This window comes from Ruditapes philippinarum, unplaced genomic scaffold (genome assembly GCF_026571515.1).
Source record: "Ruditapes philippinarum isolate M1 unplaced genomic scaffold, ASM2657151v2 ctg5619_1_1_1_1, whole genome shotgun sequence".
In the NCBI taxonomy this organism is placed as follows: domain Eukaryota; kingdom Metazoa; phylum Mollusca; class Bivalvia; order Venerida; family Veneridae; genus Ruditapes; species Ruditapes philippinarum.
The window spans coordinates 53626-70045 of record NW_026856402.1 but is presented as its reverse complement, the minus strand read 5'-3'; the positions used below and the strand labels follow the sequence as shown (position 1 = coordinate 70045).

The 16420-nt window shown below is 29.7% G+C and overlaps 1 protein-coding gene across 1 annotated transcript; it reads left to right on the top strand.

Annotated features, from left to right (window-relative positions):
- The first annotated feature begins 382 nt into the window (after positions 1-382).
- LOC132746393 (transcription intermediary factor 1-alpha-like) lies at positions 383-14485 on the top strand. The gene is made up of 7 exons (XM_060735514.1): positions 383-502; positions 5362-6250; positions 6550-6617; positions 10600-10658; positions 11263-11375; positions 11814-11898; positions 14386-14485. The coding sequence occupies exons 2-7, from the start codon at positions 5383-5385 to the stop codon at positions 14468-14470; spliced, it is 1278 nt and encodes a 425-aa protein (XP_060591497.1). The 5' UTR covers positions 383-502; positions 5362-5382; the 3' UTR covers positions 14471-14485.
- The last annotated feature ends 1935 nt before the right edge of the window (positions 14486-16420 follow it).

Below are 16420 nucleotides of genomic sequence, written 5' to 3'. Positions count from 1 at the left end.
ATTGAACGAGGTTTCAAATTAATATTAACTTTAAACGTTAATATATATTAGTGTTAATCAACCAAACTGTTTAATAACAGTTATAATAAACTGTACACATTTTGAACAAATACCATACTTTACATTTAAAACTGTGTTGGTCACATACACCTACACATATTATAAAAATAGTTCACCAATGATTGAACAGTATTAAGTAATACGATTGACATAATGTGTTAGTTTATCAGTTTTTTCATAACACAAAATAATCAATTTAGCATAATAAAATCGTCATAAATACAGGTTGTTTCAAATATTTATTCAAATATAATGTGTGTGTCGTTTAAAAAGAAACTTTAACCAACTTGAAGTTTAAAATCGATTGTTATAAACATTCGCTCTAAAGGTTTAAGATAATTATATTAGTATTTTATTCAGCGTATTTAGTTGGTCTATATTCGTTAACATAGAAAACTCGTTGTTTAAACAGGTACAAGTATTTAGAACTTATAAAGCGCAGGTAAGAAATTATATTTTTATTATAATTAGTGTTGTTTGCCTCATGTTTCCTTAAGCTCTGCAACGACTTGTCCTGCAAAGCAGTCTTAGTTTCAATATGATTTTGTGCGTATGTTTATATACTGAGTAAGTATTGAAGTAAATTTTGTAATTGTAATACCTGTTACACTTTTTCGATTGGCAGACATATGATCATGTTCATATCTAATAGAATCAGATATTAACTTTTGTTTCTGTTCAATACAGTTTAACATTCTATACTTCTAAGTTTTTACATATTTTTTTTAATTACCTCATAGATGCATAGATATAAACAGTATAGCCGTGAATATAAGATAGATTATCAAACCGGAATGTTTATGAGAAAAACAGTTTCACCCACACACCTTTGAATCAATATAATACCGTATATATAATACACCTGGTCGCTGTTTACCATTGATACTTAACCATCCTATGTGAGCATCAGTCTTTGAGACACTTAATTAATTTGAAGGAATTTCATTTACGCAAATACTTGATTGCAGAGAAAACTAAAACATATATAAACTGTTCAATTGACATAATTTATTTTAAACCGTATGTATGTAAACATCGTGCAAATTATAGATAATTAAAAGAGAACGCAAGTTATCATATTACAATCTAGTTACATAACATAGTTTTTGTTGTGACACATACAAACAACTATTAGAAGTTTCAAGCGTGAGATTATAGATAAAACACATAATCCTCCTTATTTAATTTTATAATTTATACTTATTTAAAGGAACTCCATTGAGGTATCAAAGCCTAAAATAATAAATTTATGAAATCATTTCTTAAATCAACTGGTATATTTAAATTTGAAACCAAGCAATAGATGATGTATGAATATACACGGTATTTAATTGATAATAAATTTTAATGCGATTTTTGGCCGATTTGAATGAAAAGCGTTTAAACGGTTTTCATTTATTGGGCCAATTGCACAATAAAATTGATTATTTCTTGGAAACGAAGTGAGCGAATGATCTGAAATTGTGTACATGAGTTATTGGTCTAGGCATACATCTAGTTATACTAAAGTTTTGAAAAACTATTCCCGGTCATTTCACTTCACAAATACCTCAGTGGAGTCCCTTTAAAAATAGTTTCAATGTTTTGAAATTAGTACAATATGCTACCTTAATTTATAAAAAAGAGCTTAAAATGTTGGTATCACTTTGAGTTTTAACGAGTTTTGATTGATATATGACAGAAAACTCAATTTGATGTTGCAGTTATATCAAATATCTATACAAACATCTTTTTTGTGAATGAATTGTTACATGTGTGTTCTAAAAGATATATTTTTGATGTTAATATGAAATGGTAAATCAACACGGCAGTTTTTTTTTTTTTTTTTTGAGAAATAGCCTAAACTTCATAGAAAAACTACTATATTAAAACCTTATTATTCTGCATACATTCATAAAAAAATTGTCAACTGTGAAGATAACTTTCCTAATAATAATTATTCTCGTCAGCCATTTTGTATACAAATATAATTATTGGTTTTTGCTTTTAATAATGAATGGTTAACGGATATATCCGATTTCGAAATGCAAATTGAAACAAAACATACGATACTATTTTTCCGCTCAGTTAATTGAGTATTTAACGACTCTTACACCTCCAAAGACCTATGGTTTAACAGCATTTGTCCTTCTACATAACTGTCATTATGTAGATTTCGATCATCATAAGTTGACGTTGAAATACGAGAGCTTTGTATTCAGACTGAACACATATCATTTTTACAAGACAAAAAACATATATAAGAAAACAGAAAGTCATTTTTCATAAATATCAATAAATAAATATTTCATAAACATATATTGATGTTATGCCGAATACAGATACAATGATGGTTTGAATTGGAGAATCAATTAATAAGAATAAAGAAAAATAAATAATATGTATTACAATAATGATCAATATTGTTTATTTTCCAATAAAATAAATAACGGATATTTTGTACTGTATACTAATTAAGGGTGGTTTCATTCACCTTTACGATGACTGGCCGTTTTAAATGGTTGTGTAGAATATATTTGATAATATTATTATCTAAATATATCTGCAATCTTATTGGTCCAAAGCAGTAGTGATCATAACATTTTATAAATAATATTCACTGGGTGTTATATCATAATCACTAGCTGAATTGGAATTTCCAAAACTTAACCTTAAATTAGAAAGAGACTCGTATGTAATTATCATACAGCGTAAATTGAGCGTGCACATACACGAATAACAGAACAAAACAGAACGGATACTTTATTTTTGACTTGTACAATCATACATCGTCATACATATATCAACAATTTTACAATACATACTAACATAAATCACAAGATCGGATCTAAACATGTCTCTTTCATATCAATATAGAGAATGAATTATTGATATATCAAGTTGTTTCTACTATATCTAAATTATTTCTATGAGACATCGCATCTCGTACATACAAGGATAAATTTAAAAGTATACTATTATTGTTTGTGTCATGTGGTCGATAATCGTGTTTTGAATATCGTTTTTATGTATCATTTTGTCCTTGTATTTGTATATATATATATATATATATATATCTCGAATTTGTTTACAGTCCGATATACAATCCATTATCCCATATCATTCCTATATCCTATATCATTCCATTTCATCATCTCATTATAACAACTAATTTCTCATATTTCATTTTGAAATAATTTGCCTGCCGGGCCTCAGTTTTTACAAACTTCCCGGAAAATCCACCTCACGCATGCGCACTTGAATATAAATATTTTCTTGGTTTGCGCCAGAAATTGTTGTCTTGTTTTTTCATTTATTTATTTATCAAGGCGTATGGTTATGTCCTTACAGGCATAGACAGACCATTCCTACATTTGAAAAGGACCATACGACATTTGATTTTAACATATCAGTGAATTTAAGCATACTAGGTCTTATATAATAGTATATTTTTATATATTTTTTTCTTATATCAATATGGACAAATTAAAATTAAATGGTATTCATCTTCGACGTCATGTAGATAACAATATAAACAATATCTTTCATTTCTAACAATTCTATTTCTATGAAACCTACCAGTTTGCACATGTAATGAATGCGAAGATATTCTAATTCTTGTAAGATACTTCCTTAAAGTACTTGGTATTATATCAAGATAATTTTCATATACAAAAGAATCTTTAACATGATTATACAGATACGAAACAGGTCTGCTCTCTTTACCAAAAAGCCAACTTTGTAAAAAACAATCAATTAACCTTTGCTTAAATATTGGTAAAATATTTTACTATTTACGGAATCTGGAAAATCCAAAATATCACTAAAACCATGATTACATAATAACAATTTAAGATTTGATAACCAATTTGTCTTACCATTATTACAGTCTTCAAGAGCAATGCTATATACATTTTTTAAAATGATATTATCTGTCTCAAGCATTTAAAACCAGAATCTTAAAATCTTAACATATCTTGAAATATATAAAGGATAACGTGCTAGTTCACCATACACAGCAACACTACATGAATTAACTTTTACATTTAATATTTTTTTACAAAATTTAAGATGAAGTCTTTCAATTTCCTTTGATTTAGTAAAACCCCAGATTTCAGCAGCGTAATTTAAAATTGAACCAACAAAAAAGTCAAAAAGCTGACATAACACTTTAGGTTTTAACTGATATCTATTACAATTAATCAATAGTACATTTAGAGCTTTATGAGCTTTACCAATCAAATGCTCTTGATTTAAACTAAAACTACCAGACTAGTATAAGTTAATATTGTTCCTAAGTAATTGAAGCTATCGACAATATCTAAATGTTTCCCATCGTAATAAAATAATTCATTGTTTTTTAAACCTCCACGTCTTCTGAAAACAACAACTTTGGTTTTATCAATATTTACTTCTAAACTCAATTTTTTACAATAATCATTCAATAACGTCAAACTTCTATTTATATCATCTGGTGTATTTCCTACAATTACCATATCATCAGCGAACAGTAACAAAATCAAAACAACACGTTTAAAGTCAAACCACTATTTATATCCCTTTGTAAAAATAATTCAAAGTCATTTAAAAAGAGGGAAAATAAAATCGGTGAAATTACCTCCCCTTGGCGTAGACCTACAGCATAATTAAAGAATTCTGAATAACTATTACATAACCTTTCAAACGATTTTACTTTATATTAATGTTATTTTTATGGAACATAGTAACACAGCAAGGATGAGTATAAAATCAATTGCGTTTGTTTGCATAGCTTTCGGGAGATTGTTATACATCTGACGTCATATTGTTTACGTGCGTCTTTTATCCACGCTACAATGAAAACATGATAATTCTGTGTTTGTTTTTCTTTAAAACGCTTTAATTTTTGTGTTCTTTTTTTAAGTTAGCCTTTTCATATCATGAAACAATGCTGACAAGTGAGCAACGGTCAATATGTCAAATTCCGTTGAATATTGCATCGAATAAATGCAATGGCACACTAGTCAGTAAATTAGTTAATTAAGATTTCTTCATGTGAGCATTTAATAATAAACTTACAGTATCAGTGGCTTACAAAATAATTTTTTCCTCAAGTCTCTTCCATTAATAAAGCATTGACAGCATTGTTATTAATCAATTTTGAACTACTTTTATGACAGTATCAAAGATTGTTAACAATAAAGATGAAATATAAGTGATATGTTATCAAAAAGGTATGTTTGTATATACAAATAACAATTGATATAAAAAGGATATACAATATGTCAAGTTATTTTAAGATGTTCTATTTATGAATGCTACTTTATATTTTATGACTTACAGGTACGGTGTTGTTACAAAATTATGGAAGTTTCTGGTAAAAGAGTGACGAAAGACAAAAATGCGAAACTGTGTAGTTTCTGTGAAGATTATGATATAACAACTTATGCCGATGGATTTTGCGTAGAATGTGAAGTTAACATTTGCAATTCATGTTTTGTGAAACACAAAGAACGTAAAAATAATAGAAATCATTCCTTAGTAAAAGTAGATGAATCGAAAGCAATAAAGGTAAGGGTTGACGATACGAATGAAACATGCCAAGAGCACAATGGAGAATTTGTGAAAATCTATTGTCCAAATCACGACCAAGTTGGCTGTGCAGAATGCATCATTGTATACCATAATGGATGCAAGCTGGAACTCATTCGTGACAAAGCTGCTGCATATGATAACAGTCGAGAATTTAGAAATCTTAGAAAGGAGATGAATAAATGCATGACAGAGGCTGAATACAGTCTATCATTGATAGAGCGCAACCGAAAACAGCTTACAGAGTTCTATGAGCAATTTGTTAGCGATGTGGATGCATTCACAGATCATGTAATTGAACGTATAAATAAAATGAAAAAGAAGGTTTTGAATCAGGCAAAGGACATTATGTTGAATGACAAGGGGAAAATGGAAGAATTACAGAAGGATATCGACGGCTTAATAGCTGAATTGACACGCCAAAACATTGAACTGGAGTCAAAAAGTGGCACTCCCAATAACCTCTTTGTAGCATCCCAATTAATAAAAAGAAGACTGAAAAAGACCCAGCAAAATTTTGAGAACTTAAGGTACAAAAACCATGTGACTCAGTATAAGTTCATGCAAGACGAAATTCTAACTGAATCAGTAACAGAAAACAGGGTAATTGGAATGCTCATTGAACAGTCGTTTAAACGGAGTAAGTTTTTCGTTTACCCATAAATGTTTTTTTATGATGCATATCATATTAATAAGAAAAAGATAAAAAAAACTAAATGCGCAACTGTTGCGAAAGATCATCACTTTAACATACGTTCGAAATCGTTTAAATATCATTTGGTACCTGTAACGATTTTCTTTATTTGAACTTGAACAATTGCCTCGATTTTGTAGTTAAGTTTAATGCTACACGTTGTTCAGCTATTTTCGTTGATTTACGAGATTATTGTAGTGTTATAAAAGTATTTATATTAAAGTAAAAAAAATTATACATTTTAGGTGAACATCATCTACATGAATTTAAACAAGCTAATTCAGCTGAAGAAGGACATGTTCCTTTACCTCAGGTCAGTCGATTTATTAAAAAACTTCCTTTGAGGTGTACGGTTCCTTTTGTATGTCAAGAGTATTTTTATCTAATCTTGAGATGTATTAAAATAGAGAAAGAAGTGGTAGAGACATGTACAAGAGAACATACGATTGTGACTATAGCGCCCCAAAAGCTTCAAGTGAGTTATTTATCTTAAATGTTAAAGGCAGAAAATGTGCTTGATGAAATTAAGTAACATCTAAAACTGTTTTGTTTTGATTAAAGTATAATTACACATTTTTACGGTAATGAAACAATAACGAATACCAACCTTTTAATTTTGTGATAAATAAATGCAATAATATTAACATTTTTATGCGTTTAATTTTGTATTATGTTGTTGGGAATTTCGGCATCATCTATTAAAGGTATTGTTAGCTCCCCTACCAATAAGTCTACGATCATAAGGGTAGGTTGTATTTATTTATCACATTTAAACTACTGAACAATTTATAAATCAGGCAAACATTGAGATTATGTTGGTCGATTAAAAGAGTCATTATAACATTTATGAATGTCCGTTAAATAAGATGTTTAAAACAATGTTCATATATTGCAAAATGCAGCATTTAGATACAATGAAAGTTAGCCTCAGCTCATATACAAGTTGTAACCTGAGACCGCCTCTTCGAAATACTAGGTATTTTTTGGTCTGTTTCAGTCCAACGGATGTTTGCTATGAACATAATGATTCTAATAGTGTTTGGAATAGTTTATGATGAAGTGACCATTTAAATATGAAATTTTGATTGATTATGATTTTCGTGTCTCTGTGGTAACAAATAAAAACATACAATTACGATTACTTTGCTCCAAAAATAGTATTGAGTTATTTACTTCTGGGTTTTCGGCATAAAGTTGTTAAACTTATTTCAATAAATGCTTCATAACTTAAGACACATATTTCAAGATGATATGCTAGGTATAAATTGGCATAAATGCTACAGATATGCTAGGTGCTACAAGACCCCGACTATCTTTGTCAGTTGGATATTTTATTTTATTGTACTATCATGGCCAACCTTTACTTGTTATATTACAAGAGGTTATCAGAATTGCTATAAATTTTGTTGAACAAAAACATTTTAGGTTCAACTAGAAAATAGTCATTTGCCAAATACATTGATCCACTTTTACTTCTTTTGATTTGTTATCATTTTTCACCACGTGTACCATTTTGAAATTCTTCCAAAATATGTATATTAGATACATATGCGTTAAAAGATGATACGATTGATTTCAAATGTTTCCTTTTTAGCTCACCTGAGCATATGCTCAGGGTGAGCTATTAGGATCACTCTTCGTCCGTCGTCCGTCGTACGTCGTCCGTCGTCCGTCGTCCGTCGTCCGTCGTACGTTGTCCGTTCACACTTTTCAAACGACATCTCCTCTGAAACCATAAGGCAGATCATAATGAAACTTCACAGGGATGTTCCTTGTGTGAAGCCTTACCAAAGTTGTTCAAAGAATTCCATTCCATGCAGAACTCTGGTTGCCATGGCAACCAAAAGAAAAAACTTTAAACATCTTCTTCTAGAAAACCCAAACAGCTAGAGCTTAGATATTTGGCATGAAACATCTTCTAGTGAGTGTCTACCAAGATTGTTCAAATAAAATCCCTAGGGTCAAAATTGGCCCCGCCCCAGGGGGTCATTGATTTTCCCTATATGCATATAGTAAAAACTTGAAAAAATCTTCTTTTAAAGAACTCAAAGAGCTAGAGCTAAGATATTAAGCATGAAACATCTTTCTAATGAGTGTCTACCAAGATTATTCAAATAAAAGCCCTGGGTCAAAATTGGCCCGTCCCAGGGGGTCATTGATTTTCCCTATATGCATATAGTAAAAATTTAAAAATCTTCTTCTAAAAAACCGAAAGAGCTAGAGCTTAGATATTTGGCATGAAACATGTTCTAATGGATGTCTACCAAGTTTGTTCAAATAAAAGCCCTGGGGTCAAAATTGGCCCCGCCCCTGGGGGTCATTGACTTTCCCTATATGCATATACTAAAAACTTAAAAAAAAATCTTTTAAAGAACCCAAAGAGCTAGAACTAAGATATTTAGCATGAGACATCTTCTAATCGGTGTCTACCAAGATTGTTCAAATAAAAGCCCTGGGTCAAAATTGGCCCCGCCCCAGGGGGTCATTGATTTTCCCTATATGCATATAGTAAAAACTTAAAAAAATCTTCTTTTAAAGAACCCAAAGAGCTAGACCTAAGATATTAAGCATGAAACATCTTCTAATGAGTGTCTACCAAGATTGTTCAAATAAAAGCCCTGGGGTCAAAATTGGCCTTCGCCCCAGGGGGTCATTGATTTTCCTTATATGCATATAGTAAAAACTTAAAAAAATCTTCTTCTAAAAAACCCAAAGAGCTAGAGCTTAGATATTTGGCATTTAATATGTTCTAATGGATGTCTACCAAGTTTGTTCAAATAAAAGCCCTGGGGTCAAAATTTGCCTGCCCCAGGGGGTCATTGATTTTCCCTATATGCATATAGTAAAACTTAAAAAAATCTTCTTTTAAAGAACCAAAAGAGCTAGACCTAAGATATTAAGCATGAAACATGTTCTAATAAGTGTCTACCAAGATTGTTCAAATAAAAGCCCTGGGGTCAAAATTGGCCCCGCCCCAGGGGGTCATTGATTTTTCCTATATGCATATAGTAAAAACTTTAAAAAGTCTTCTTCTAAAAAACCCAAAGAACTAGAGCTTAGATATTTGGCATAAAACATGTTCTAATGGATGTTTACCAAGTTTGTTCAAATAAAAGCCCTTGGGTCAAAATTGGCCCTGCCAGGGAGAGGGGGGAGGGGGCAAAAGTCATTGTTATTCATTATTTGTGTATAGTAAAAACTTAACATCATGAAATATCTTTTAATGGGTGTCTTCCAAGTTTGTTCAAATAAAAGCCCTTTGGTTTAAACTGGCCCGGCCCTGGGGGCCTATGTTCAGGTGAGCGACCCCAGGGCCATCATGACCGTCTTGTTTATTAATTGATTTATCGATGCATAAAAGCATGTGCCAAGCCATTGAGGCAACAGAATTATAATTTTTGTTAAGATAAATTTTATGTTACTCCAATCCAAAATGTATATCCGATATATATTTACAGTTAAAATTAATATCAAAAAGTAGAATTAATAACAATCATGTTGAGGTGTAATATACCGAATAACATGCGTTAACTAAAACTATTACTGTAACACATAATTACCAATACCATTTTAAAAGTGCAAATAAGAAACATTCTAATTCAGTTATTTAAAAAATGATATTATTATGACTTACGCAACTTTACATTTTAAACACACCATGTATATTTTATATCACGTGTTTTGTGGCGAACCTACGTGTACTGTACGACATTGCATTAACTTTAACTGCAACACTTAAATAATTTGGTAAAAACAAAAGGGATTGTTTGATCATTAGATGGAATAATCTTAGAAGTTAAATGCATAATGCTTTTGAAAAGTATTACATATAGTATTAAACCACATCTCTTCTTATGTTTTGACCTGCTAAAAAATGTTAAATATGAACAAACAACCATCCATGTTAACCATTATCAGAAAATGCTGGGGTCTTTTAAACGCTAGCCACTTTTGGCGAAAAAGAAGTGATGTATCGTCGTAAAAATCTATGAATGTAAGATGTTCCTTCAAACAAGTTTTCATACAAAGAGCGCATATTCTGTCTGCATATAACAACATTAAATTGACACGGATCTGGTGTCTGATAAACAACACCAAAAGAGCGAATGGGTAGTTACGTGAGGATTCAATTAAATGTATGTTTTATTCAAATGTTGCTTATCTTAGATAACGCAAAAGGTTAGTTGTTTATTAATAAAATGATGTCACATGTATAATTTTCTTTGTTTAAATATAGATGTAGCAGTAGTTCATTAAAGTTTCGTTAACGAATTAATTGTGTTTTTCATTTGCAGCCATTACTCGACAGACAACTGGTTTGCAAAAATCTAAATATAGATGGCGAATGTCTAAGGTATGTATGTATACCACTTAAATGTATTTGATGACATTTTTTTCAAATCAATTATATATATGTTACAACGTACTCTTCAACAAATGCAAATAACACTTTAAGGACTTTATTTAACATGAAATATTACTGAAATCTGACACAGTTATTTATGTTTTGATTTAGAAATTGTGTAAAATTATTTTTAAAAAGTGATATAAAAATGTATATTACATATATGGCTAATTTTATAAACTCACAAAAAGTAATAAAGCGATACCGTTTTTAAATTTATATATCCATTTGTTTTTCTTATAAAACATGCATATGAAAAATATAGACACACGGTATTGCTTAAAATACTATGTTTATGTTTGCATTGCAAATTAGGTAAAATCAACGTGAATTAAAATAAGATTATCATCAGAACTTTATATAAACGTTTAAAATAACTAACGTTTGCATCACATAAAAATAGATACTAAATAAGTAATGATATTTGCTGTACCAGCGAATATGCATGGTTTTAAACACAATAAAAAAAACAAAAAACCACTAACAATCAGAATGATAAACAGTGATTTGCAAATGTTTGCGAGTGATATGTGTGTTTTCACATTTTTTACAGTTTTACGGCATATCAAAGTTCTGGCGTTGGATTGTATGTGTTCAAGGAGAATGTGCGAAGTGGATCATTCTTTGAAATTGAGATATTAAGCATGGGTAAAAGCGGATCATTAGGTAATATAAATATCATTATTGTATATATATTCACCTTGCTTGTGAAGTCAGTTTGTTGACATTTGAAAAGTAATTTCAATATTGCTCGTATCAATCAACGATAACGTCATTACGCTTTTTGCTAGAACGAAATTAAAACTCTTGTTACATCCATTTTGGTGTTCAATGAATTATCGACATTTATCTAAAATGTTACAAAACTACATGTCTTGCATTGCCATGTCCAACCGTTTCCTTTTAATTCAAATATGGTTCATGATTCATACAAATGTATTACCATAAATGAAAAGTTTGGTAAGTTTTTTGTTGTTGTTGTTTTTTTTTTTGTTGTTGTTTTTTTTACTTTCTTAATTAATGTTGAAAAAACATGTTGATTTATTTCCGTCACAATAAGTTGTTAGAAAAGTAAAATAGAACGTGTAGTAAATTTTATTCTAGCTATTGGTTTAGTGCCGGACGGCTATCCAGATAATCTTCTACCGGGATTAGGCCACAATTCGTTTGGATACCATTCAGACGGCAAGTATGTATAGACAGCTTAACTATTTAGTAATTTATTGAGTTGTTCAGTCTTACTGTGGACTTGTATGATCGAAAGAAAAAAAAGTAATATAAATATATACAATAATTAGCCTACAACTGAGTGAGTTATATCAGCATTTTTTCAAATCAAAAAGGTTAAAAAAAATTGTTTTTCTTTCGTTAGCCTTTAAGAAATGTATATGTATTAAATGAAATACATTGACAAAATTAACATTATTTGGTAAACTACAGTTAAGACTTTAAATGCTGGAAAGATTGTTGTCAGTTTCCCTCATGAAAAGATATTAAAGTTTAATTTTGCTTGCATAAGCTTTTTGCAGACTAAGGGTTAAATGTGTCGCGTGAGATTTATCCTAGCTACATTCTCTAGTTTCTCCAGATGTAAAAATTATATTATGTGAACTATGTTTCTCCACCATTCGGTATTGTCCTCAAATATGAATATGCAAGTGTTTGTATTCAATGAATATTCATTATTATAATAGTATGATAATAGATTCAAACAGTTAGTATGATATATGATAAAACTTACTGCTGACAATAAATTACAATTATGTTTCATGAAAATAATGTTCCGTCATCCTCCGGTTAATATAACGAACTAACGTTGTGCAAAGCGTAAAATAAACGGATATATTTTGTTTCCAAGAAATTTAAGTAAAATAAAATCAATTTAATGTCTTATCCTTTAACAAACGTTTTCTGTTATAAAAAAAATGTTGTTTTTTTTCTTTATTTTAGAAATGTTGTTCATGTTTTTCTCTTTTATTAACTGTGCATCATTGCCAAAATAGTAAAATTACATCAAATATATAATTTACTGTTATATGAATGTCAGTCATTATATCGCATTTATCAATAAGAACGTTTTTATGATGGCTTTTTGTAGATACAAAAAAAAGTTCTGCAAACAAGCGACATTGTACTAAGAAATGCTTGATTTAATGTCTTAATTTTAACAAACAATTTTTGGTAAAAAAGCTGCAATCTCGATATATTACATCATAACAGCGACTCGTATGTTTATGTCCATTATTGAATAGGAATATGATCTTATTGCTTTATGACAATAAACAACTTTTTAAAGATTACTTCGATTTGATTCGAATATCTCAGTAAATTATGTTTGATATGATATATGAATGCTATACTTTACCATGAATATTATGAATTATATACATGCGGTGAGTTTGTTTTTTATTACACAACTTTGCAAATGAATAAGCGATTTCATTGCTGTACATTTAGTTGCTAAATCTAGCAATATGAAAGAAGCGATGCTTCTGCAATAATGTAGACAGAACCGTTACAATCAAGAATAATAAATATTAAAGAACTGCACTTAAATTGTTTGACATGTTTGACATGATTTGATTGTTCGATAATACTGTTTTTATGTAGGTTTACACCAATAAGTTGTGTGCAAAATTGCAGATAGTTTCCTTGCTCCGTTTTTTCAAGAATATAAATTCCTATTATAAAATTACCAAAAATTGAAAAAGGTTGCAACACTTCACACTCAAAGCGGCACAAGTACGATTTTCAATTTAATTCTGAGAATATACCTAAATTGTTTTGCCTATCTTACTTTGTCGAAGCCATTCTATGTAAGAAATTGAGATATACTGTTTTAAGATTCTGGGACCGAACAGGGGTTCCTTTAATATGATTTAAGGTATTTATTGCATTGATGTATCAATATATTTTACTATCCACTCATAGCAGATGGTAAGAATGTCCACGTTCAGATTAAAATACATCATGCGTTTGTATTTTGCATGTTTGGTGCATATTCAGTAAGTGTCATACGATGTTGATGACATTTTTAAGGATATGTTTTATTTTGTTAAGTATAATTTTCGGGTCACAATATCCCTATCTTGTCAAAATTGTGTTATCAAAAACATTTTTATTTTGTTACGGCGTCTGTAATAACATCTGAAATGAATAGAATATTTATCCACGATTAAATGAGAATGCAATTGAACAAGAACGAATAACATAGTAACTACACAATTGTTTAGCATCCAATCAAATACATACAACAATTACTTGAAAATAATGTACAATCAATATCAAAGTATGAACATAAATGATTGTAGTTTTGTCAAACTTTATTCTCCATTAATAGAGTATTTTGTTTCATTTATTAGAAAATCCTCGTGTTATTGTGTGTTTATTTTTTTTTATTTTTTTTTTGGCACAAAATAATGAGCTAAATTGACAAATAATAACACACTGAACTAACTAATAACAAAAATGTATTTTAATTCAGTATCAATGAAAAATATTATGAAAAAAAAAAAAAACGAAAAATTATACTTTCCTGCTTTGAGATAAGAGTCTACATTTGACAAAGCTGTATTATGTTTGCTACAAACAGAAATTGATTAAAATGACTTTAAATTTTGTGAAAAATATACAATATTTGTTTGTTTAAACATGTTATCTTTACTTTATTTTTGAGAATTCATACAGGAGGCAATTACGGTCTAAAACGTGGAGATGCATGGACAGTCGGCGATCGAATCCAGTGCACATTTGCTGTGTAAGTATTTAGTTTTTTATGCGTTGTTCGTTTCTAATGATTTGCTTCATAAAGATTTAAACAGAAAATTTATTTTGTAATTTTTAGCATAAAAAATTGCCGTCAAACGTTTAAAGTGAAAGTTAGAAATTATCAAAACGGTATGATATGCTATTTCTTATACAGAGTTTATGTTTGTTTATACTCTTGTCAAATACGGAAAAAACATCAATCAACACTCCAATGGTTAATTCAAAGTTTATAAATATAACATATTTTAAGATGTAAAGAGATTTATAAAAAGTAAAAATGGTATTGTATTTTTCCCGGAATTAAAATATGTGTCATATTGAAATCACACAGTATTCAATGTTAACCGTATTGTATTGAATGTATCGTTTGTTAAATAGTTGACTTTAAACATGCAACAAAATGATACAAACTTTGCAAATTACTTAAGTATTTTCATCAAATTAAAATAAGTTCTTTATTTTACCGTATGTATACCGTTCGTATACGCTAGTCCCATTAGTAGCTTAGTAGCAGAAACCATCATTTGTTGTTGTTATTCTTTTATAAAAATTTCTGCTTTATTATTTATCACACACTTGTTGTTGACATTGCGATCCAAAAGACTTACCATTGAAGTATGTGTATTGGCTGGATTCAGAAGAAAACAGCACGGCAAGACACATGTGAAAATACGAAACATATGATTCACTTCAGTACCTTTTTTTTCATTGTTAAAGTAAAGAAAACAAAAAATACGCGCATTTAATTTCATCAATATTTTAGTTATAAGTATAGAATAATTACCCTATCTCCTTTTCGTAAATATTAGACACATAGATGCTTTCAACACGCAAGCTTGCTGGGCTGGTATTTAAAGTCCGATGGTTTCTGCAGTTGTAATGTTATGAATAAAAGCGCTATGCTTGCATACACATGTAACCCAGATTCGGAAAATACGCATTTAGCTACTTGTTTTTCGTATACAAATAATGACATAATTATTTCGTGCGAGTGCCATGTCATTTTGATACTTTTTATTTGATGATAAATCATCATTGAAGCCACATGTATAAACATGGTGCCCCGTGACGCACCTATTAAAACGTAAAACATCAGAGAGTGCTCGCGTGATGGTATGCGGTTATGCATTTATTTTTCTCCGTTTATCTATACCTGCATTAGATGTGTGATGTCTCTCACGCTTACTTGCACTAACTTAAGTTGTCCCATTTTTTTTCAACCATATCTTTTACAAAGTATCACATTATCAAATAGTGTCTCTCACAACGCGTAAAATCGAAACAATATACCAAGATTATCGTGACAACAATGCTAACGGAAACTAATTTAATAGAAACGTGCTACAAATTACCTAAATACGTTTGATCTAATATGATATATTAAACTACCGGAATGTCTCAAAGCATCGGAAACATTTGTAAAAATAGTTTACAACTATTAAGGATACAAACATAGTTCTGCACTAATCTGCTGAAAACATGCATCACAAAGTTAAGTAAGTAAGTTGAAAATTCCGAGGGTAAAATTCTGTAGATGCATGTCACTTCTGTATTGTCTAACAGTATTAAACATATGTAGATTATATTACATGCTTGATGTTTATTGTACATAAGGGGTTTCTTACTACATTTACGGTTAAAACGTTGTTTATACAATGCACTTCATTAACGCAATGACCGATGTGTTTGAAGTTAAATCATGAACGGATTCTTTACAATTTTTTTTTGTTTATTTTCATTAATTGTGCGTATGTATAATGTCAAAATTTATTATGCTTATATAAACTGACTATCAAAAAAGCTTTGTAAAAGTACATATTTAAATGAACTATTTTCCTAGACAAATTATCAATATTTTAATGGTATTGTGTTTTGTTTAACACTATGTATAATGATTGATTGAAACTTTTTTTTATTGTATTTGAAGATAAAATATACCATTA